General features: G+C 43.3%; 1 protein-coding gene across 1 annotated transcript in view; it reads left to right on the forward strand.

The window, feature by feature from the left end:
* BEND6 (BEN domain containing 6) overlaps window positions 1-25,662 on the forward strand; it is a 281,971-nt gene that overhangs the window by 245,893 nt on the left and 10,416 nt on the right. Inside the window, exons 7-8 of the mRNA XM_085609193.1 lie at window positions 6,214-6,406; window positions 14,737-14,875. Of these exons, the coding sequence (XP_085465319.1) occupies window positions 6,214-6,406; window positions 14,737-14,875 (332 nt within the window). The remainder of the gene's footprint in view (window positions 1-6,213; window positions 6,407-14,736; window positions 14,876-25,662) is intronic.

Raw genomic sequence — 25,662 nt, forward strand, 5'->3', positions numbered from 1 at the left:
TTAATCATCATCAAATAATCTTTATTCGGTCAAAAAGACCATAAAAGCACAGAGTAAAAAATAGATTACAAACAGATGACACACAATAAAGTCAACATAAAATACTAAGTTGCACTTCATCATTGTCTTTCCATAACGTCATAAATGAGTCTTATAGAGAAGGTTTCAGTCACTTGCAGTCTCTCTACTCTTTTGATATTTGTGTTGCTGTCTTACATTTTATAAGAGGAGCCCTCATAATACGGAAATGATATGGATAACTGAGTGTATCAATTCTTAGCTCATGCTATAGCGTCTTCATATGCACTTTATCTTTCTTGTAGGCTGGGAGTGGGATTCTTTTGAGGCTATGACCAATAGCGGTCCGTGGAGGGAGTTCGGTGGGGCAGTGAGGCGGGGCGGAGGAGGGGCAGGGTGGGGAAATGTAAACACCGGAATATGGATGAACGGAGATAAGTACACATTTAAATAAATAAAACTAATTTTGTTGCGCACGCTGCATCGCATTTTGCGATGCAGCGCGCGCAAAGGAATTCGCTTTATTTATTTAAATGTGTACTTACCTCCGTTCATCCATATTCCGGTGTTTACATTTCCCCGCCCCGCCTCTCTACCCCACCGAACTCCCTCCACGGACCGCTACTGGCTATGACAGATTTGCCAAGAACTGTACACTGGAATAGTCTTATCGAGTTGCTATTTCGTTTTTTAACGTATTTGTTTGTATTTCTTATGGTTTTATAGGATTTAGCATCCTTTTAATGATTTTGAGTATTTTACTTAAATTATGCATTTTACTCCATGACATATTTTTATTGAATGTATTGTCATTTTTGTGCTTTTATGATTTACATTCAATACTGCGTAACAAATTGTTGGGTACTCATAATGTAAAAACAGTAAATCTTGGTGTGTTTCAAAACATTTCCCATCTAAAACTGGGTGTATAAAACGGATTCTAAAATCTGAAAATAAGGTGCAAGATAACATAAAGTGCTTAGATTTAATCAAGGACCAGGCTTATAAATTTCACTGCATTATGTTGTGTTTTTCCTAGCATTGGATCTGCGGGCCCATTTTCCATGTAGTAGAGCACATGCAGCACACTTGGGATTGTGAAATAGTGTAAAATAGACATTTTATTATGATGTTTCCAAGTTTCTGTTAGAGAAATACATTAGGGCCCCAATTAAGACTGCCTCATACAAGAGTGGAGTATTACCCGTATCCGGAAAATAACGATACATGATGCACTATTACTAGGGGCAGTATGTCACCAGGTAAATGGGAAATTGCATAAAGAACTCACAACTTACCACACTATTATTTACCAGGCAATTTCCCTGCGTTACAATCGGCAGACTGAATGTTGAAATGTACCTGAATAAAATGACACATAGTGCAAAGCTCAAAAGTTTGATACGTGCAGCAACAGGGGTTACTGCATATATCAGAACGGAATGGCCCACTTGTAATTGAGGTAATAGCCCCAATCAGGAAATGCAGACATCGGGTAGGATTCATTTGCAAAGCCCTCATTTAAATGAAGGTGATAGCAAACATAAGTCAACCTTTCTGAGGAATGTATGTCAGGTACTCATAAATTCAAGTTGTCACTTCCAAGTGCAATGGATCTGAATGTAAATCTTTATAGGTCTGGTCTGAGACAGCACATGAGCTCTAGTTTGAGAGACATGTTGCTTACTTAGAAGGAGCTTAGAGCCCTTCCATTGCTTTCCATTGGTTGGCTTCATCGTCTCTCCTTTCCTTGCTTCTCCTTGGTCAGCGCGCCCTGCCTTTGCTTTCTCTTCTTGTGTTTGTCCCTCTCCTGCGGCATGACCCAAGTACTGCTTCCTCGCTCAGAGTTTTTCTACTACTTGCACTTTCAGAGCTACTTTTTAGGTCTCGGCTGTCGAAAGCAGCGCATGCGCTGCTCTCGGCATTCGAGAGCTTCTTGGAATCAATACAGATTCCGAAGCTCTCGGAGGCGGAGTTGAAGCCCCCCCCCCCCCCATCTTTTTAATTGGCCAGCGTCATCTTCAATGCAAAACGCTGGCTTCTGATTGTGAAGGAGGCTTCTTAGTCCATCCTGGTTGCCGCCTTGTCTCCTTTGGCCACGCCCACCGGGATTTGATCTTTTACCGGCAGCGTGACACTCTCTCCCTCATTAGGTGGTACGCACTTTTTTATTTTCTTCAGTTTGTAATTGTCTATTATCGTAATGGAATTTTTTCGCAGACGGTTCCTTGAAAGTTGATGCTTATAATGGAAAAAGTAGGAGCGTTTTTTCTTTCAAATCTGTCATACTCAAAATCAAACACAGTCACTGTTTTTTGCTCCCATGCGTGGTCCTCGTTTAAGACCGTCTTGGTACGCTGTGAAGAGAGAAGGAATGCAGATGTAGGCACAGCTGTCTGAGATGAGTGACATCAAATGTGAGCATCAAGGCTGAGAGAGAAGGGTAACCGACACAGTTGAAAAGTAAACTAAGATTGGGAGGGGCCGTGGGAACAGATTATTTATTCCTGTCCATTTAAAATATTATGCTTTAGTTGACAACTCAGCAAATATTGAAAAACAAAAGGCCTCAGGGAACATGCCCTAATGAAGTCACTAGTATGTGAGCATTGAAACGTAAAGTGTTCCACAACAGTACCATTTACTCAAACTGTGCCAGTGCAGCATTATAAACCTCCTCTCTCTGAACTGCCATGCCCATTCATTCCTTGGCCTCTCTGCTGAGAGTGCCAAGAGGTCATAAATGTGTGCCAATAATGTCATGGCAGAGAGGCCAGTTATAGGGAATTCATTGACAACAGAGCACCTTGACGCCGTTTAAAGAGATTTCCAGAACCGTAAAGGGTGCCCCGGAATCGAAGGTGCTGCAGGCCATGTGAAAGGCATCAGTGCGCTACACAGATCTTGGTTAACACAACACAATATTTCAGTAAGTCTGTACAACTTTGCAGATTTGTTTTTCTCTACAAGTATCCTTTTTGCAGCGCTTTTCCCTACGCAATAGCACTGCTGATGAGATAAACACTAACATGTCTATGGGTAGCCGGCCCACCAGGAGAGCTGGGGCCACAGCCTTCCTTTACCAGAGTAGGACCGCCCGCCGAACGTTGAGATCGGCGCGGGGCAGGCTGTGTCGGCAGTGCAGCCCTGGAAGGCACTGACCTCTGCCCTGCGGGCGCCATTTTTGTTACACCTGTTCAAGCTGGACAAAGTCGCTGAGTGGAAGTTCATTGTTAATAACTATTAATATTGCTGGTATTATAATACCGATAATAATGCTGCACATTCTTTTTATTATTATTGTTGCTGTCATAATAATAATAACCGATAATAATGATGCAAACAATAATAGAAAATAATTATACAGATATTGTCCTGAATGATTTCTATCATTATTAATAATAATAACGATTATTCTTATTGTTATTAATACTAATTTTAATAGGGTGAATTATTATTTTTATCATCATCATGGAGTTCGGAAGTTTCATGCTCCGGACGTAACCTACAGCCGGGGGCGGACGCACCATTTTTGTAGTTCTGCGCAGCCTTTTAACATACTAACTGACACTGACTGACTCTGACTTACTGACTGACTCAGACTGACACTGACTGACACTGACTGCCTGACACTGACTGCCTGACACTGACTGACAGACACTGACTGACAGACACTACTGATTGACACTGACTGACTGACACTGACTGACAGACACTACTGATTGACACTGACTGACTGACACTGACTGACTGACACTGACTGACTGACTGACTGACACTGACTGACTGACACTGACTGACTGACTGACACTGACTGACTGATTGACACTGACTGACTGACACTGACTGACACTGACTGACTGACACTGACTGACTGACTGACAATGACTGACTGATTGACACTGACTGACTGACACTTATTGACTGACACTCATTGACACTGACTGACACTGACTGACTGACTGACAGACACTACTGATTGACACTGACTGACTGACTGACACTGACTGACTGACACTGACTGACTGACACTGACTGACTCTGACTGACAATGACTGGCTGACACTGACTGACTGACACTGACTGACACTGACTGACTGACACTGACTGACTGACACTGACTGACATACACTACTGATTGAAACTGACTGACTGACACTGACAGACACTGACTGACTGACACTGGCTGACTGACTGAAACTGATTGACACTGACTGACTGACACTGACTGACACTGACTGACACTGACTGACTGACAGTGACTGACACTGACTGGCTGACAGTGACTGACACTGACATTGACTGACACTGACTGACTGACACTGACTGACATTGACTGACACTGACTGACTGACTCTGACTGACTGACTCTGACTGACTGACACTGACTGACTGACACTGACTGACACTGACTGACTGACAGTGACTGACACTGACTAACTGACACTGACTGACACTGACTGACACAGGGGGAGTGCCACATTTGTACACAATCGTTCGAGGTACTCGAGAAAATGGAGGTAGAGGTGGGCTTTACAGGGCTATCATTTTCCACAACGAAGAGGACACACATGAACCCAGAGGTAGAAGTCTTGTTTACTGTACACAGAGGTGCAGGCTGTTCCCAAAAAATACACAGACATTCACTATACTTTAAGATGCAGTCACTCACTGCACGCATACATAGGCGCAGAAATAAGAGCCACAGGCACACACGCAACACAGACCCTTGGTGTGCATAGAAATAAATTCAGGCACATACTGGGTGCATTCACTCACTGTGCACAGAGGTACTCAAATCAAACTTGTACAAAGCGGATCTTACAGTGCACATAGTTACGGACTCTCAGAGCGCGTATACTCAGAGCCTCCCCCTGTACACAGGGTTACAGAATTCTGCTGTACACTGACGAACCCTGTATACACAGTCAAAGCACCGCCAATTCGCAGGAGATACAAGCGCACGCCGTATGCAAACATCCTCCCATGGCCTTCTCTTACCCCCGGTTCGTTCCGATACCGCCTGAGGCTGTGCACATCCTTCTTGCCTGCTGAAAGGCAATATTTCTCTCCGTGTGTTCCCATACCTGGTGTATCACGCAGTTTGGTGCTTATTTTCCCTCCATGTTAAAGAATAGTAGATGTTTCAGCACCCCGGCAAATGTACTGCATAGCTAAATACATATAAGGTCCCAAAGGCGAGACCGATTGCATTGCAAATGCTTGTTACTTTTAGTTGTGCAACTCCATCAGAGTACATGTGTTTGAAGGCCATCTCCCCCGCTCCCATTGCTTGTACCCTCCCACGTTGTTGCTTGCCCCATCCAAACCGCCCCCTGCTGCATTGTGGCTTGCTTTACCCATCTTAACCTGCCCCCTCCTGTGTTGTTGCTTGCTTGCCCTGTCCCATCCTCCTGCTCCTGTGTTGTTGCTTGCTTGCAGCGCCTTGCCCACCCCATCTCACACTGCTGCTTCCTTGCGTTGTCTCTCCTGCCCCCTCCTGAGTTGTTAGTTGTTACATGTTTGTCCGATCCCTCCTGCACCTGTGGGCGCTGTTGCTGCTTGCCCAGTCCCCTCCCACATTGTTGTTGTTTCCCCGACCCTCCAACATTGTTGTTGCTCGGCTCATACTTCCCGCTCCCTCCTGCGTTGTTGCTTGCCTGTCCCACTCGTATTATTGTTGCTTGCCCCATCCCCACCATCGCCCTCCTGCGCTGTTATTGCTTGTCCTGCCTCCCTCCTAGGTTGTTGCTTGTCCCCTCTCGTCCTGCAAGAAAAAAATAGATGTGACACAGCAAGCACTAGCCGAGTCCTATCACTTTTTCTAACTTTCAGCCATGCTGCACCTCAGCCACGCTGCTGTACAACATGGCTAGAGAACATGGAAAAAGCCAATAGCTCTCATTTAGGTGAGACATTTCGGCTTTGCCAATGCTTGTTTTCAGTGCATGTGAAAAATGCTCTCTTGGCCAACTCTTTTAATCCTTTTGAATATCGTCTAAATAAGATGACTGAGCAACCTCGAAAGTTAATGTGTTGTACCAGTTTGGCATTTTATTTTCAGTTAGTTGAATAAAAGTTAATAAAAGTTACCAAATTCAGAAGTGTTTGGATTTCAGACTGTACTAATAACCAGTATTTACGGTATCTACAAATAGTTGTAACATACTTGTCAATGTCTTTTTTATATTTCAGTTTAAGATTGAAAAATGGCAAATAGCGCTTTGTAACAAGAGTAAACCCCAAAAGTTTATCAATGATTTAATGCAAGCTCTTTACACCCACGAGTATATGGCCACGCACAGCCTGACCGGAGCTAAATCGTCGTCTTCAAAAGACAGAGCAGCAAAGCCGGCAATGAACCAGAATGAAGTACAGGAAATAATAGGTGATTTGTTTCATATATTAATTTATTGATCTTGACATATCCAATAAAAAAATATATATATATTTATCTGAACTCAGTTCATTTTATGGGCAGCCCGGTGAAGTGTGGTGCACCTAAATTGCATATTGGTTGTATATGGTACATTTGTTGGAAACCACCAGATAATTTCAAAACGGTATAAATCTAGCACCACTATATGAAATAACATTTAATTAGAAGCTTTGAATATGTGACCACGTGGAATGCAGGAGGGAAGGTACTTGGGACAATAAATGAATTCCCAGGGGCCTGTCCACGGATTTCTAGGCAAGGCTTTCAGGGGAGGGCATTGTCAATGTATACCTGCTGCAAACATGCCGATAAGGGACTATTATTTATTATGTGTATAAAACTGCACGCACATTTGGGAGATGACATAATAGACTCAATTTTGAAGAAGGCAGAGGTATGGCTTTTCAGGAGAATTCGTCAGTCTAACGTCGATTCACAACTTATTCGAATCCTCAAAACTTGTTGAGTTTATAGGCACATCTTTCCAAACATAACTCTGGAAACATTTTGAGAATTCTATTTTCCATTCCATTCCATTATTAAACTTTATTTCGGCTCAAAGGCCATAAAAGCAGCATAAGTTATCACAATACACAAATAAAATAGGCAAATTAAATCACAGTTATAAAATATTGCATAACATTCAAAGAGATCAGAACTCAATGTAGGACTATAAAAAAATTCCTGCGTTTTAGCCACATAGCATTTAAAAACCGGGAAACTGCAAATACTATTGGGGGTTGGGTATCATATTTCAGGACTCTCATTGCATGCTCACACTCTCTAAAACCAAGATTTATGCAGATGGGCTTAACCCAACGTTTTCTTTGGATATGGTAAATAGGACAAAAAAAGAAGACGTGTTTTTCGTCCTCCAGACTAGAGCCACAAGCCGGACAGGCAGTGCTATTATTTAAGGCCCACCTGGAGGTAAACGATCTAAGTGGCAAGCATCCCAGTCTCAGTTGGCAGTAGAGCTTCCTAGCAACCGGGGGACTGACCAGATCTAGGAATTCCTCTCTCCTATAATTGTCTTTCATTTGTAGGAACTCGGTCGTCAACCTCCCAGACTCAGCACGTACATGTAGACACATGAGATGATGGTTTCTGGCCTGTTCGGCCAATTTTTCTTTTGGTAGGGCCGGACACGAAGTCTCTGGGGAAGTCCATAGTTCAGGTAGACCAATCTTATTACAGGCATCCTTAACAAAACTCAACCAGGGAATGTTCTTTTGCTTTAATAGGGGCCAAACCCCCATAAATTCCTCTCGGTAAGAACCCAGCTCTGCATTAGACTAAAGTCTCTTCCAATAAACTAGTGGGCGCAGCATTACCACTTGGTCCACAGGTATCAGGCCGAGATCCAGCTGATAGGGATCAGCGGGGAGCTAGACGGTAAACCCAGCAAACTCCTCACGAAAGAATTTTCAGTCCTACTTAGACTGTTTGTTCTTGAGTGACCCCACAATTCTGCTCCATAAATGGACGCAGCTCTCACTTGGGTCCTGTAGATTTCAATCGCTGGTCCCACTGGTTTGGAGACCGAGCCTCTGAATACTTGTGAGATTCCACCAGTGGTTTGGGCAAGTTTCAACACAGAGTTGGCAATTTGTCCCCCCCATCCAAAGTTTTCTTGCAGGATAATCCCCAGATAACTGAACGTTGTCACCCGCTCAAGGTATACGCCGTTCAAAACTGGGTTAGGCCGTGTATGCTTGGGGGGGGTTGAGAATCATGAATTTAGTTTTAGCTAAATTGATCTCTAAGCCCCTTTCAGCGCAGAAATCCACAAAGCCATCCAAGATGCGCTGGATGCCAGTTGACATTCGGGACAACAACAGAGTATCGTCAGCGAACATCAACGCTGGCACCAGGCCCGTAGCGAGTCTTGGCGCATCTGTATCCCTGATACCCTCCAGGTGTTTAATGAGCCCGTTAATGTATAGACAGAATAGCGTGGGGGCCAACACGCATCCTTGTCGGACTCCACGGTTTACGGGGAAGCGGGAGGACAGGTCGCCATGTTTTCCGCATCTGACCTGGGCGAAATTTTTCCTGTGGAGCCTGCTCAAAATGTCCAGAAGATACAAGGGGACATCTAGAGCCTGAATCACCTTCCACAGTTTTTCTCGCAGTACCAGATCAAATGCCGACCTCAGATCAACAAAAATGAGGTAGAGGCTGCCACCCTCTAGATACATGGTCTTCCAGTGAATGATCTGAAGTCGAAAGATCTGGTCAACAGTGGAAATGCCTTCTCTGAAACCCGCTTGCAAAAGGCTTAGGATGTTGTTTTCCGACTCCCAAGACTGTAATCTGTCCAGAATTATACGGCCGAACAGCTTTTGTGTGATGTCAATTAAGCTGATAGGCCTATAATTTGAAGGTTGTAAAGGACAGCCTTTCTTAAATATCGGAACGATTTCTGCACCAAGCCAAGACTCAGGAAGTTCCGCACCCGTCAGTATAGAGTTAAATAGAGCACAAAGGTACGGGACCCAGATCTTTGGTTCCGAGCGGTAGAGGTCGCCAGGGATTTTGTCCAGTCCCGGTGCTTTGTTGGGTATCAGCAGGCGAATAGCCGATTCCACCTCCTTTGATGTTATTGCCAAAATGGCTTCTGCTTGAGAAGCAAGTCTAGTAGGGGAAGTGGTTATAGGTAATAAATTGTCATTAGGGTCGGAATAGAGGCCCCCATAATGAACTTCCCATACCGCTGCGGATATATTTGGGAATGAGGTGGTACCAGGTGCTTTCCTGCCCGTACTAACAATGGTCCAAAAACCCTTAAGTCTTTGGCCTGCAAGGTTAACCTCAGCTCCTCCCATGTCTCGGCCTCCCATGCCTTTCTAGCCCTTTCTAAAGTTTGTTTATGCCTTGCCCTCAAAGATTTAATTCTGCTTTTGTCCAGGGCTTTAATTGCAAAGAGCAAATCGCTCTTTGATTTCCTGCACTCGGCAGAATACCACAGATGCCTTTTGGGCAGATGGGGCCTCGCATTCCCCTGCGAGCAAAACACCTTCGAGAGTTTTTCCACTAACTGTAGGTGAATACCTGTGGGTCCAGTCACCTGTTCTGTGTTAATTCGATTTGAACCAACCTCAGACATTTCTTGAAGATGGGGTAGGGCGAGGCGATAGATCTCAGCCATTTTGTTTGTACTTGCAACAATGCGGGGCCATCTAACCCTTCGTCCATTGTTGCGCAAGATTAAAGGTTGCGCAAATGTAGGTGATAAGGTATTTTGACTAGTGCTACTAATGCCCCAGCTACCTGGTTTGAATGTGGCCACCAAGGCATTGTGATCACTGTCAGCGCGTTCAATCACATTAAAATCCAGCACCATGTCCCATGATCATGTTTGAATGAGAATATAATCGAGTATAGAGGTTTGTCCGATTCTATTAAAGGTGGCTCGACCAGGTCTGTCGGAGTCAAATCTCCCATTACATGCCCTCAAGGATAATGAGAGAGTAAGGGCCGAGATCTGAGGAACCAAAGGGGTCCAGGCCTTGACCATGGGGAGCATCGGATCGGGGATGTTCCGATGTTCGTTTTCGGCAGATGGATCATCTAGGACCGACACACTGAGTGGTTCATATTGGCAGTTAAAATCGCCGCCCACAATTATAGAGTATCCGGGATCCAAAGACAGGATAAATTTGTTTAGCTGCTCTATAACCGTGGATTCCCGACCACCCCGGGAAGGTCTAGAGTAAACATTTAGGATAGCCAAATAGGTGTTCTTAGGCAGCTCAAGCAACACACATAGGATGTCATCAAGGTTGGTGTTGAGTTGTCTTGCCGAAGCGCCCAGGTGGAGACCCACCCAGTCAAGGTTGGTGTTGAGTTGTCTTGCCGAAGCGCCCAGGTGGACCCCCAATTCTATTTTCTCAAATGAAAAAACCCAGGTATATTTTTGCATGGCGAGAAAAGAGCGAAGGTAAAGGAACTTTCATTTTCTTTGTCTTGTGGAAAACATTTTCCTTTCAGGAGAAACACCTTCCCTTTGACATCCATCGATTTTATGGTCTCCATTTCTCATTCTTGTGGCACTCCTCTAGTCAGTCCTCATCACTGGGCATAAGTGCTCGAATGCGGCATTATATGTGTCTGTGTGCGTGCATCTCTATGTGTGTATGTCTGGGTATGTGCATATGCTTGTAGAGAATCCACATCCAGTCTGGGGCCCCAAAATCACCATAAAGTGCTTTCATTATGCAATTGACCTATAACCGGCAACTCATCCTTTAGTATCAGCAGGGCTACTGTGTGGTGCATTACAATTCATAATTATAGTTAGCAATGCATGGTTCTGGGAGATTCGATTTGTTGGCAATGGAGACCCGAAGCCAGGCAATTACCCATCTTTCTCGCTGCTTCGAAGGCAATGCTTGATCACTCAAAGCAGCTGTGCCCAACCACTTGAAACTCTCCTTGATTTACAGTAAAGAACATTTGACATGCTATCCTATGATAGGTGCTGGTGGCCTGAAAGGACTCAGTTGATGCTCTTAAGTCACCGACTCTGTAATGACATAAAGGACAAATTAGCCCCTAATGCTCATCATAAGAAATGATGTGACTTATTGTGTTGCTCCTTGATCGGTTTGTGCACAACCCAAGACCTCAGTCCACAACTCTTTCAACACAACACTTTTTTTATGTGTTCATGGGATTCCCAAGCAAATACTATCTGCTCCAATTTTCTGAGGCTATCTGTAAGATATTAAGTTCTGAGAACATATTATCATCTAGTTTTCAATCTCAGAGTGATTGTTAGAAAGAGAACGTCAAACACATTTTTGGTCAATATTTTTGTTGCTTTGAACGCCACACGATGTAACTCTAACGCCAAGGATGTGTTTTTCTTCCCTTTTCCCTGCTTTGACCGCCTCTTACCTCCCTTCATTTAGTGCCTACAGTGAATTTCGGTGGATGGAAATTCCTGTTGTCTATTGATACTGATAATGTATTTTTAGGCGATTTATTTTGACAAATGCCAATAAATATACATTGCTAGGACACTGAAAGACATGTAAGTTTTGCAGTTGGACATGAGAAGCTTCTGTCTATTTTCGTGCACCATTATAGTTATGTGTGTTTTTTTCAAGCTCCTACACACGCCCTTCATGTGATTTGTTCATTTTTGCATGCTTCTCCTTTCTCGTTTAACCTCTGCTGTAGCTAACTGTCTGTTCGCATGACTTCCTCATTCACTCCTGATTAGTTAGTGACCTCAGGCCTAACAGCTTTCCTGATAGCATTCTTGAGCATCATGTCCATTTGTCACCTGGTGTGGCTTTGCACCTTGTGACATTTGCCAGTGTGTCGCAGGCATCACTATGCTTCTAGCAGCCATTGTTGGTTCCTTACAGTAGCAAGGAAATTGGTGCAAAGCTTTTGGCAAATAGAAGATGGAGCAAAAGCTTACTTACCTTTCAGGTCTTTCAAATTCAAGGTGGTAGACACCTGTTCTTGGTCATTCTAGGAAGCAGAAGAACACTACTGTAGAAGGTGACTGATTACTCTTCAGGTGGTATTGCAATGCTTTGAGATATCAATGCTCCATCACATTCGGTGCCCATTTTCACACTGACTGTCCCTAGTTTCCTCTGTCCAGGACTCCTGAATTTGAGTTTGTTTTTTATTCCATATGGGCTTCTGCCCTCTTAAGTACCTTTCACTGGAGACGCCTCCATTATCTGCATCCTCCACAAATCTTTCTTGGTATCTTCCCATTGTCCCTCTGCACCACATCCACTCATCTTAGTGTTGCAGGGTGACTTCTGGATAAAGTCACTATTATATGCATTCTTTGTTATGTTAGGACAAGGTAAATGCCAAAACTGAAGCAATGTGTGACACTCTCTGAAACGGCAATTTAAAACCCCTGGTAAGAAACAAATTGCTTTGCTTAGATGGCTTCACAAGATCCTTTTTCTAAACGTTTTCAAAACCAAAATACTGAATTTGCTTACCAAATTATTTACTTTCTTCTTAATTTCAGGTGTGATACTTTAGCAATGATGTACTACAATTTCTAATTTGACTAGACAAATCAAGATGCATCATGTTGGCCAGCGAAAAATAGTGACTTGCGGGTCAGAGATAGCGGAGGTCCTCTCTAGGCCTTGCTAATGTCTCCCTTCTTGCACCAAGCCACCAGCAGCCAGATCTGCCTGCAACAATCCAAGAGATATGTAAGATAGGAGGGAAAGGGCTGCATCCCTTTAGAACGGCTTTACTGCCAACTATGTTCTTAATGTCACGCAATTTGGAACCCTCTGCACCTCCCAACCGCTGAGTGATTGTACATACCAGGCATGGCAACACTGGGGAGCCCTCTTGTTTCTGGGTGGCCGGGGCGTGCCGGATTCTGTGCGGTCAGACACAGATTACAGGATCAAGACCTTTGATAAGAACTGAATAGGAGCTCAGCTGAAAGCACTGGGGATCTTGCCTGTGATCTATGTGGAGGTGCAGCAAGGCAATGTTTCATGGGCATCTTAAAATGCACCAGGAGAAAGAGCGACGTCTGATTGTGCAGTGCTACATAATCACTCAGAAAGACCTTAAGACGTAACAGGCTTCAAGTGGCACGGTGACCCTAACTTCACTCTAACGGAGAGAAAGCAGATCTTGAAAGAAGCCACTAGGAAAAAGAGATGTTACTTAGCAATGCTCATATTTCACTGTTTCTAGGATCTGAATCCAAACACAGGAAGAAAAAGGCACTGCTGGGGGAGTAGGAATGTTCTCAGATCCCTTGCTTCTTTTACAATTATTTTTCTTGCGACTTGTCAGTTGCTAAATCCAAATCAAAATTATTGAAACCTAAATTGTGGCTCTAAAATGTTCTCCAAAGTAATGGATAGCAACAAGTTTTGAGCAAATGTCACCAAAATTAGTAGCACCAGGCTACTAATTAAATTACTTTTTTAACAATGCCCCAACCACGAGCACTCAATAGTTTCCTTTCGCACCGCGTCCCATCACATTTGTCTCGCCGCATTTTTACTTTTCTCGAGTAAAACTTAGACGCACACTTTTTTGATCTCGCAGCACCTTATCTAACGCTTGTGAGCAAGCGGTTTGTTTATAAAGATTTAAACCCAATTTTTACCATAACATCACACTTTTCCATTCACTGGCCATTAGCTTGTAGAAATCTAGACATGATCTTTCTGTTCTCACTTTTCTCATGAGCTTTCAGCACTATTTGATGCACTTTGTATCTTCTTGCATGGTTTCATTTCTCACACAACACGCTCTAAATAGTAGTACGCTACCAGAATCTCGTAAGGACTGTATGATGAAATGCCTTTTGTTCGTTGCATTTACAGTAATGGCACCGAAGGTTGGACCCGAAATGCATTGGGTTTGCAAACATTGATTATACAGTTGGATGATATATTCCCAGCTTGGCAAGAATGAATTTTGCATGGAGTTAAATGCACCCAAATTGGAAATAAATTCATTTGAAGACTATTGATTATCTGCCTAAAAAGCTTTTTTATGCAAGATTAAATTGGAAGACGGCAATCTAGTTGCCTATGTAAGAGTGCTCACGCCAGCAGAAGGAATCCTTCCTTCGTGCACTTTCGTTTGGAGAGTGTCACATTTACCAGGACTTTGGACCAAAATTCTCCACTTCATATGCCTAACATTCATTGAAATAAAAATTGGACATCACAATGACAATATCTACCTGAAAAGGAGAGATAAACAGCAATGTTTTAACTAAAGTGTTAAACCTGACATACTAATAAGAACTGCATTCCTTGTTCAGAGTTATAGCCCTCTATGACCCCAACAAAATGCCCTGTTTGGTGTGGTCTTATCAATCCGCCATGTTTCCAGTCACACCGTGGCTCTCTATAGCCTCACCTCCTCTGCATTACCCTCAAGGAAATCCAATTCTACCCGGTTGCCCCCGTCACTCACTTGGGCAGCTGGTTCCAGTTGGAGTTGTCCACCCCAGTGCAGATGAGTCCTATGTGTTAAGGAGGGGACGCAAGGAATGAACCCACATGTGTAAGACTACTTTTTACCACCTCCCAGGCACACTCTTACCCCTCGTGCACCCACCAACCTTTGTGTGGCAGTGGCATACAAGGGAGTGCATTTATGCAGGGCTTGACCAGGAGCTCATGGGTCATCTTGCGACACAATCAGCATCGCACTCCTGAATATCTTTTAGAATTAAAGTTTTCAAATTATTTTGTGTCAGTTTGAAATTATGACCAGCATCAATTACTCTCCTTTCTCTTACACAGGCGTCACAAAACAGTTATTTTCAAATATTGATGATGCTTTAATTAGAAGAATGATGGGGCAAAAACTGAACAACTGCACCAAGAAACAAAATGCCAGCAAAGATCACAGTTCTCCTGCCATCAAGAAGCACAGTTTTTGGTATGTTTTGAATATTTGGATAAGCCTTTCAAAGTGTCTTAAAGCTTCGAGATGTAACTGGTAAAAGTGATTCAACTAGGCTGAACCAGTTTGTTAAATCTATGAATATCAACAAATTCCAAGTCTGCATATTATAGTGCACATTTATTTAATTAATGTATTTATTGATTGATTTAGTGATACTTTTGTCTTGCATGTGAACTTTATGGCTAAATTGTTACATGTCTTGTTGCTAAAGAACGGTGTATCGGGTTATGGCCTTTCCAGTGAAACTCAGGTTTTTCACCAATCACATAAGAGAGGAGCCGGATTACACACTTTGCTCCAGTGCAGTGCAACTTGGCGTCTACATTTGCATTGACGGAACAGAGCAACAGTATCGTAGCGCTGAGGGTCCGCACCATACATACGGGGGGTGGGGTGGGGGTCCGTACCGTACATACGGGGGTGGGGGTCCGCACCATCCATACGGGGGGTGGGGTGGGGGTCCGCACCGTACATACAGGGGTGGGGGTCCGCACCGTCCATACGGGGGTGGGGTGGGGGTCCGCACCGTACATACGGGGGTGGGGGTCCGCACCGTACATACGGGGGTGGAGGTCCGCACCGTACATACAGGGGGTGGGGTGGGGGTCCGCACCGTACATATGGGGGTGGGGGTCCGCACCGTACATACGGGGGTGGGGTGGGGGTCCGCACCATACAAACGGGGGTGGGGTGGGGGTCCACACCGTACATACGGGGGGTGGGGGTCCACACCGTACATACGGGGGTGGGGTGGTGGTCCGCACCATACATACGGGTGGGGCTGGGGGGACGTCGCGGACATACGGGGGGAGCTGGGGGGGTGTCCGGTGCGTACCGGGCCCCCTTTTCCTCACGCTTCGCGGCGTACTTAGCTTTACCGGCACTTTTTGTGTGCCGTAAAAATATAGCCGTCCGGAGTGCTGTCGGTACGAATCGTACTTGCTGGTACGTAAAAAGGTGCCTAACTCTGTCCGCATGTCGCGTACGCGCCGTCCCGGATCCCATTTGTATGTGTTTTTGTGTCGGTCGGTGTTTTGTACGAATCGTACGGAAATGGTGTTTCCGTACGAATCGTACTTGCATGTTTGTATGGTGTTTTTACCGGGTACGAGTCGGACGGAGAAAACGCTCCGACCAACGGTTCGTACCCGGTTTCTCCAGGATCGGAATCGAGCCCTTAGCTGTAAGGCATGCCTGAAACAAGCCAGAAGAGGAAAGAGAATAATTTGGTCAATATGGCTGTAAAATCTCTGACTTTGACACTCAGCTGACCCTTTCTAACATTATCTCATGGACTGTCCAGTTGATGAAATACCACACCACCAAAATATGATTTTTTAAATTCTGATATTTACACATTATGAAAAGTTACATACTCACCACATTAAGCCAAGTACTTCGTGAAGCAAATCCTAGACATTTTTCATATAAATCCGGCACTTTAACTTGGTCTTGCTATGTGACGATGGCAGTGAGTAATGTATTCGCATCTTCAGTGATGCCTATTTCTGTAATATCAATGTAGTGGTTTTGGCTGAGGCTTGTAACTTTTCAGAAGAAGCCATTGTGAATATATTGACTTCCATGTGATGATGACGATTTTTGTTCACAATCTGATGATCTTTTTCATCATTACCTATTTGTCTGAGAATAGTTGTCAGTGACTACAATCTTTGGGTGGATGTCCCAAAGAACTGGCTGAGGAAAATGTGTCTTTCCTGGAAACCACTTGAAATGTTGAAAGGTGCACCACACTCTGTTGCACACACACTATATCTAGTATTCAGCAACCTAGGCAACAAGGGTTATGGCTTTTTCATCTTAATAAAGCCTGACAGTTGCCATAATTGTTTTAATCTATGTATGTATGTATGATATGGTAGTTCTAAAGCACAACCTAACTTTCTAGTGACAGAGTGCTCTGCAGGGGAGAAAGACCTAGTTATTATAGATGGAGAGAAGAGACAGAGGGAGGAGATAAAGCTAGAGTAAGGGGTGAGATGTCAGCCTAGTTGAGGTAGTGTTTCATAAGTGAGTGTGTTTTCAGCTCCTTGAATTGTAGGAGGGTTGTTGCTGTTATGATGTCAGAGGGAATGTTGTTCCAGATCCTGGGGTTGGAGGCTGAGATGGCCTGTTTTCTTATTTGATCCTTCCTGCAGTGTTTAGTCTCTAATCTGTCTATGCTGGAGCATGTCATCTGGTGTTGACCTCCAGATATAATTAGTTTGTTAGCTAGATAGATAGGGGTCTGGGTGTAGAGGGCATTGTAAGTGATGCAGCTGATCTTGAAGATGATGCAGGCTTGCAGGCAAAGCCAGTGTAGATCCTTTAGTGCAAGAGTGATGTGGCCTGATTTCATTAATCACTTGATAAGCTTTTCTGCTGCATGAAGAAAGCCTTTCAGATGACACTGAGAATGACATTGCTTCCATTTAGGTAGAAGAGGACTAGGGCTTGAATTGTCTCCTGGGAGAAAAAGGTTTAACTTTTCAGGAGGGAGTCTGAGAAACAGGCTGTTTTGGTCTTTCTTGGCAAAGTGTTCGTTGAGAGAGAGATTTGAATCAAGGATGATTTCAAGCGATTTGGCCTGTTCTGTCAGCTAGGGTGTAAAGCCAGTTAGGCTTAAGTTGGACAGTCATGACTGAATAGAGAATGTATGGAGGTGTTGGCAAACAGGAGGAATTCAGACTTTGCGGGGTTTAGCATTAAGTAGTTTGTTGACATCCAGGTCTAGATGCGTTTGAGGCAAACTTTGAGCATCTGAATGTCACTGGTTGAGATTTTAAGATAAGTTTGGGTATTGTCAGCATACTGGAGAGGGAAGAACCTCATGTTTTCCAGGGTCTGATTTTAATGCATTTAGGGCCACATGCATCAAAGTAAGGATTTGCGATTCTTTAACTAGCGATTTTAAAGAAATCGCTATTTAGGAATCGCAAATCCCCATGTATGTAGGAATGGCAAAATAAATTGTGATTCCTACATATTCCTTAATAGCGACTCGCTATTAAGGAATGCCTTCCCATCCATTCCTATGGGCCTAATGAATGAGAAGGCATGTAACAGGTACTCGCAAATTGTGCATGCAATTTTAAGGGTCCAAGGATGCTGAAAGGACACCCTGTTGCACCCCTGAAATTGCCATGTGACCACATGTTGCGCACACACATGCCCCAATGGGTGTGCATAACATGGAACTTTGAAAAATGCACTTTAGTGCATTTTTCAAAGTTTTCGCAAATTACCATCAAGTTTAAATTAATGGGAATTTGCGATCCCTAATGGCGAAAATTGCTATTTGAAATTGCATCATGCAAAATTGCGATTCCCTAAATGCAATCACAATTTAAGTAATCGCATATTTAGCGATTACTTAAATTGCGATTTTTGCTTTTGGGATGATGTATCTCAAAAGCAAAAACACCGGTCGGAAAGGGGCAGATTCTGTGAATCTGCAGTTTGCGACCGGTATTTGGAATGATGCATGTGCCCCTTAGAGTGTTGGAGAGGACTGTGTGGGAGATCTGATTTAGTTTCATTTTTCAGTGAAAATGAGGTTGATAGTGTTGCATTTGTAGACTGATGGTGGGATAGGGGGTTGGCACATATTTGACAGACTTAAAGAGGGCTTTGCTTCTGTTGATTACTCAGTTGGTGGTCTTGTAGTAAGCAGCTTTATATTTGTTTATGATGGTACAGTTTTTGGAATAGAGTTCATTCGGAAGGGTAAATTCCTCCTGGAATTTAGATCTTGCCATTTCTCCTCATGTCTTTTCATGGCACGCTTGCTTAAGGTAAGTTTTCGCATATTCCAGGGTGCTGACTGTTTATGCTTGGAGGCAACAGCATTGCATTCTACGTGAGTCTTCAGATATAAATAGAAGCCTCACGGAGACCTCATTCTACCGGAATGTTCAAAATAACTCTCCAGATTAACATCATTAAACTGCATTGACGCATTTAAATGCTGAGACAACACCTTTCAGCAGACAACATAAAGGCAAAAATTAAGTCTGATAGGCTTAGTGTGATAAGTTGGGTTGTTGGTTGAGAGAGGTGTGAACCCTCTTCAAGCAACAGCCATAATCCCTGTCAGGGTGAACCACTAAAGTCATTAAATTAACCTGTGCTTAACTCTATGGTGGCTTGGCACAAAAGCAGTCAGACTTAACTTGAAGGCAATGTGTAAAGTATTTATGAATTACACAACAGTAATAAAGTAAAAACATAACACAAGAAAGATCCCAAACCAATTTATGCATCGTGTTGGGCCAGGGTCGAGCTGCATGGAGCTGTGCCTTGCTGCGTCAAGCTGTATCGCACTGCGTCCAGATGGGTGGCGTTGCATCGATGTCAAATAAGCCTGTTATATCCCTGTGGTAAAAAAGGAGGCCATGCGGACTGACCCTTGGATATTTCCAGGAGTCCTGGGTCCACACTGGCATAGTGGATTCAGCAGGGCATCTCAGAGTGGCAGAAGAGTCCTAATCCAGCAACAGCAGGCCTTGGGCAGCAAAGCAGTCCTTGGCCAGCAGAGCAGAGCTTGGACAGCGGGCCAGACTTCACAGCTGGGCATTACTTCTTCCTGGCAGAGTCCACAGGTCCAGAAGTAATCTGTAGTGTTGGACTGAGGGTCTACTACTTATACCTGATGCCAGCTTTGAAGTGGGAGAAGCTTCTAGAGTTTCTGCTCCCAGTGGTATCTGGAATTCCCTACCTCCCTGCTCTGGTCCCAATCTGTCTAGGGGCACAATAGGCTCATGTAAAGTCCTTTGTGTGTGAGCTGAGCTAGTGCTCTTGAAGTACAAGTGTGGTAGGTGACAGCTCCGTCCCCTATCAAGTCAGAGTTGGCCCATCCTGCTAAAACCCAGACCCTTTATCGTGATGCTGTCTGGCAGGAATACATAACGGTCAACTACACATAGTCATGTAACCCAGGAAGAGTCTGCAGGCATCAAATAGTTGGGACAAAGTGGCATTTTAAGAATTGTGACTTAAAATCTAACTTTTCTTTAGACACCGAACTCAATATTCCTACCTGCTCCCAATTGGAAATGGTCACATTTTAAATGTTATAAGGTAACCCAGTGTTATCCAATGGGAGAGGTAGTGAAAAACACATTTCAGAGTTTTTTTACTACCAAGACATGTAAAAATAAAAAAGTACGAGTCCAAATTTTCAAATACAATGGACCCTGCTCTTTTGTCTGTGTAGGGCATACCGTAGGGGTGACTTATATGAATTAAAATGGAAGGTTTTGGCCTGGCAAAAGATTTATTTTGCCTGGTCAAAATGTCAGTTTAAAACTGCATACACAGTCTGCAATTGCAGGCCTGAGACATGTTTAAAAGGCTACCTAAATGGGTGGCACAAGGAGTCCTGAAGGCCCTCTAGTTTAATTTACATGCCCTGGGTGCCTGTGATACCACTTATCTAGGGACTTACAAGTAGATTAAATGTGCCAATTGGGTGAAAGCCAGTTTCACCATGTTTAAAGGAGAGAGCACAAGCACTTTAGCACTAAGACATCAAAAACGTGTTCAGTAAACAGGAAGCTGAAGGCAAAAAGTTTGGGTGTGACCCTGCAGGGAGGGACAAGTCCAAAATGTACATTGAAAGAACCTGGGTGATATCTCAGACTGTAGTGTACCAGCAGGTGCATCCCAGATAGAAAATGGTTCTTCTGCGTATAAGGGTTGTAACTTGCTGACTCTTCTCGCTAAGGTAACAGCTATTAAAAAAATAAATATTCCATGAGAGATGCTGCAGTGTTGCACTGTAAATAAGCTCAAAGGGAGAGCTCATCAATCCTGAAAATACTAGGTTGAGCTCCCATGGTGGAGATGGCCTTTTCACTGATTGAAAAACCTTTTTGAGGCCTTGCAGAAAATATTTAATTACTGGAATCTTAAAGAAAGAGGTTTGCTCTGGTGATCGTTTTATATGCCATTATAGAGGCTAGATGCATTTTTATAGAAGAGATTCATAGTTTTGATTAGGCTAGATACAGAAAGTAAATTCTAGTGCCCGAGATTTGAAGTATTTGCATTTTGTTTCCAAGGTGAATACGACTAATATTGGGAATCCCCATTTTCCAAACATGTTTCATGGGACTCTGTCATTTGGGACCCATTTGTGCTCTTCTTCATGATGCTGACTGAGAAACTTGCTTCTTGGTTCTGAGTTCCTGTGTCCCCAGGTTAGGCAGTTCCCGAGTGTATTGTTGTCAGAGTGATCCCGCGGACCAAAGCCCAATGCCACATCATTTGTGCTTGAAGAGACACCTGTCTTGATCTTATTCCCCCTTGCTTGTTGGTATAATGCATGGTGGTGTGTGTTTGAATTATGATGTTGAGATGGTAGAAAAGCTTTTAGGGCAAAGTGAACCACTTTCAGTTCTAATAGATTGATATGGTATGTTTTTCTTCGGCTGTCCAAAGGCTTTGGATAGCCAGGTGGTTGGCTTCCCATACTGACAGTCCCAAAGCTGACAGTGAGGCATCTGTCACTATGGTCTGTTTTTGAATTTTCTTTGGAAGAATACTCCTTTCTGGAGATTCTGATTGCTGCACCACCATATTAGTGATTGACCAGCCTGGGTCATAAAGATTATATAGTCCTCCCAATTATCTTTCTTAGTTGACTATTGATCTTTGAGACACTATTGGAAGGGTCTCATATACAATTTTGCATTTGGACCTATGTACATTCAGGATGCTAAGAGGGAGGCATCCTGTTGGGCCATAGAACTGGTGTTTTCCTCAAATCCAAGCATTTCTTTAGAATTGAGGAAACTCTCACCCTGAAGCATACACTTTTCCCTTTTTGTGTCAATTTGTGCTTCCAGGTATGTAAGACAACAGACTGAAGTTAGATTGACTTTTCCATGTTGATATTCAGACCCATCCTCTATAGCAGATGGACCATGGTTTCGAAGTCGTGGGATGCCTTTTGTAGAAAGTCTGCTTTTATGAGTGAGTCCTCCAATTGTTGATTAACAAATATTTTTTCTTTCTTAGATCGGCTGCCACAACTGCCATGCATTTTGAGAATGCCCTGGGGCCAGATTTTAGGCCGAATAGGAAGATGGAGCATTGATAGTGAATGCCTCTTAAAATAAATCTCTGGTATTTTCTGTGATGATCTGCAACTGGAATATGAAAGTATGCATCCTGCAGTTCTACAGGACAGAATCAAATGTTCCTTTTGATAAGTGGAACATTTTTATATTTTGATGAAGAGCCAGTATCCTTACTTTCTCTCTGAGAATGTACTCCATGATGAATTGAAGGCGTGATCGACCTTTTTGAGCAATAGGAAGTACCTAGAGTACACAGCTTTATTTTCCTGTCCTAGCGGTACTTTTTTTACTGCTCATTTGGCGAATAGGGGCTGAGCTTCCTCTTTCAGTGCAGGTAGTTGGTGATTTGTTGATAATTTTGGCAGTGTTATTGTCTTGAAGCGGACAACGCAGCATTGTCTTATGACATTCAATCATATTTGTAAGGGATTTCAGACCTCCACTCTTTCAGGTGAGACATCACCGCTCCCCCTGCAGAAGTGGGTAACTGGAACGGGGTGTTAAAACATCATTGGCATTATTTCCCCTGTATTGTGATGCTTTTGGTGAAGTCAATTTTCATTTGAGATATCTCCGTTGATATTGATATTTCTGGTCCCATCTTTGTTGATGTTGTACCTGGCAAGACCATCTCAAGAACTGAACCCTTCGATGAAAAAAACAGCATTCTTTTTGCCTATATTGTTTGAAGACCGTCTTCTGTTCCTCCAGCCCAACTGCCTTCAGAGTTTCGTCTTCTGCATACAAAGCATGTCTTATGTATTTGTCCATTAAGAGCTGTTTCTAAAAAGGGCAGGTGGCTATTTTGAGTTGGGCATCTGGCTTCAGAAATACCAGTTTAACTCATAAAGTGCCTCTCAGAGAGATGCCATGACAGTATTTCTCAGTGACAAAGTCGGCTGAGTCCCCTGCAGTGCTAATTACCTGGTTTCAAACCCAGGGATCTTCATTTAGCATCTAAACAGATCCTGTTTTCATTGTTTCTGCATATCTGACACAAAGGATTTCATTCATCCCAGATCTCTTGGTAATACTTCCCAAGCAGCTCTGTTGCCCTGGTGCAGTTTAGATGAGTTGATTCTATGCCACGCATTCTTTCCCTGTATAGACAAGTATCTTACTCTTTCTTTCAGGTGGAGTAGCTTATTCTGGAGCTGATGTATATTTTTGTCTCACCATTATGATAACCAAGTCTGGACTAGGCTCTACCCTGAGAAATTCTGGGACTTGTTGATGTGGTTTGTAGGTTTCTCTGCAAGCGTGCTGTTACCATCTTCACACTGGCTGGAGTCATACATTTTTCCTTGGTTCTCTCTAGCATACCAGGAACCAAAGGTATCTAAGGTTTAGAAGCATATCTTAGTTGAAGAGTCTCCAATATTACAAACACCAATGTTCGGGGTGCCTCCAAGAAGATATTTAGTTTTGCTGTCCCTATCACCAGTACCCCATGTCATCCACTGGCAACATTCTAGATGGAGATTGTGCTGGAGTACATAATGAGTGGAGAGAGAGCAAGACCTAGTAAGAGATCTGTGACCTTTAGTAGAAGGAGAACTCTGAGGTGAAAGCAATTTGCTCTGTTGGGATCTTTGTGGTGAAGGTGGGTTCCATCTTTTTAATAGAGACAAAAAGGTTGCCTCTGACTTCCTAGGGGAGGTGACCAGTAGGCTCTAAAAGCATTTGCACTGGGTTTGTTTTCATAAACAATTATAGGCTAAATTGGTCAGTAAGGTAAGGGTTCAGGATTTGGAAATGTTGCTGTCTTTGGATGGCCAGAAGGAGTGGAACTTGTTTTTTCTCAATGTCTCTTATTAGAAGAGGCTATTCCAACTTGAGAAGAAATTGGCTAAATAGAGTGGACAGTTGAAGGGGTTACTAACCACACTTTGGACATCGGTGATGGTGAAGTAGTCACTTTCTCCTTTCTTTGATGGGGATTTGGTCAAAGGCCATCAGTGTCTCTTAGATATTGATGGTCTCTGAGTCAACAGTTTTCTTGTGAAGATCAATATTGATTTGTGTTTTCTTGTTGTTGAGAGAAATAATTATCTCCTTGATGTCGATTTTGAATGGCCTGATGTCGATGGCAGGTCATATTCTGAGTGTCGTTGACGTGTTGTTGGCGAGCCATCATTTGACTGAGAGCAGAGGGTTTCAACTGTGATATTGGTGGTCTTGGCGTTGATCTATGATGGTGTCAGGAATGGTGGTGTTGTCTTTCCTTAACACTTGATCTTCTCTCCTTAGACATACCTCTATGGCTGTTTTTTCCAAAGGCGGTAAGGAAAATGAATCAGGTTGATTTCTAGCCCCCTTTTGTCCTTTATCTTCTCCATCTTCTAACCTCATGTACTCAAACCTGTCTCTTAGCCTTGTCTTTCTCTCTTCTTTTAACGTTCTTTTTCACATCTTCTTACAGATGTACCATTTAGCCGCAGAATGTATGCCTTATGTGAATCAATGACTGCTTTCTTTCTCCCACTTGAGGGGGGCTCACAAAAATATCAAACTAGACAGCAGGCAGTCAGGGATGATGAGTGAATCAGGAAAAAAGAAAGCTATTTGAGGTAAAAGAAACTCAGTAGTTGTTCTGAGAGCCTTCTATCACAAACCAGAAAAATAGAACTGGCTCTGGAAGGGAACTGTCAGTACAATGTACTCTGGGAAGGGATGTCTTCCAGGTTCCCAAAGGGGGAAGGCTTTATTTTTCTCTCTTTGTTTTCAATTTAAACATATTAGGCTTAATTTTTGTTTTCATGTTCTCTGATGAAAGACATTTTCTCCACATTTGGATGCAGTTCCATGACGTTAATCCAAATAAATATTTTTAACAGTCAGGGAAAAATGAGGCCTCTGTTAGGCTTCCATTTCACAGATCTGAACGTGATCTCATGGCTAAAGACATTCTATGATGTAGTTTCAGTGGCAGAAAACTATGAAACTATTTTTAAAAAAAGGTGTTTCGGGGACTGCGCCCCAAGTGATTATGGTTGTTATTGAAGATGCTAAGGTGAAGAGATATATCACACCTCAGAAACAAGTAAAATTTGATTCTGTATGACACAGTGATCATGTATGCTGTAAGCGGCCTTCCTTGTGCAGGAAGATGGGCAGTTAGCCCTCACCATCCATTTATATTGCACCTTACTCCTAGAAGTTCTGGGCTGGGACTGAGACCTGGGGTGACATCTGGGTAGCAGCACTGATCGCATTCCAGGAATTGCAGCAGGCCACAAGATAAGAGATCTGAGAGTTCACAGACCTCTCACATGATATTCTGGGGCAGCAGTGCCATTTCAATGTGATCTGACTGCCCAAACATTTGAAAGCAACAATACCAGCGTGTTGCTTCCTGGTTGAATGCAGCGGTGAATTGCATCCTGCACTGATGCAGCCTGTTAGTTTCAGGTAGCGTCTGTGTAATATTTAAATTGCAGTTGTTTGTATCTGGTGTTCAGTGACAGATTATTTCACATGTATGCATATTTCATCCCATTCCTGAACACGTTATTGCTTTTCAGTGCCTTTACTCATTTCTGTTAATCCCTGGTGCAGGCTTACCTTTATTGATTCTAAAAGAGTGGCCCCAGATTTACTGAGCCTTAATTTACATTGTCCTTGCACCACACAGGGTGACGCAAAGACAATGCAAAGGCTTTGGTAAGATTCACAAAG

The sequence above is a fragment of the Triturus cristatus genome, chromosome 6, assembly GCF_964204655.1.
Source record: "Triturus cristatus chromosome 6, aTriCri1.1, whole genome shotgun sequence".
Lineage (NCBI taxonomy): Eukaryota > Metazoa > Chordata > Amphibia > Caudata > Salamandridae > Triturus > Triturus cristatus.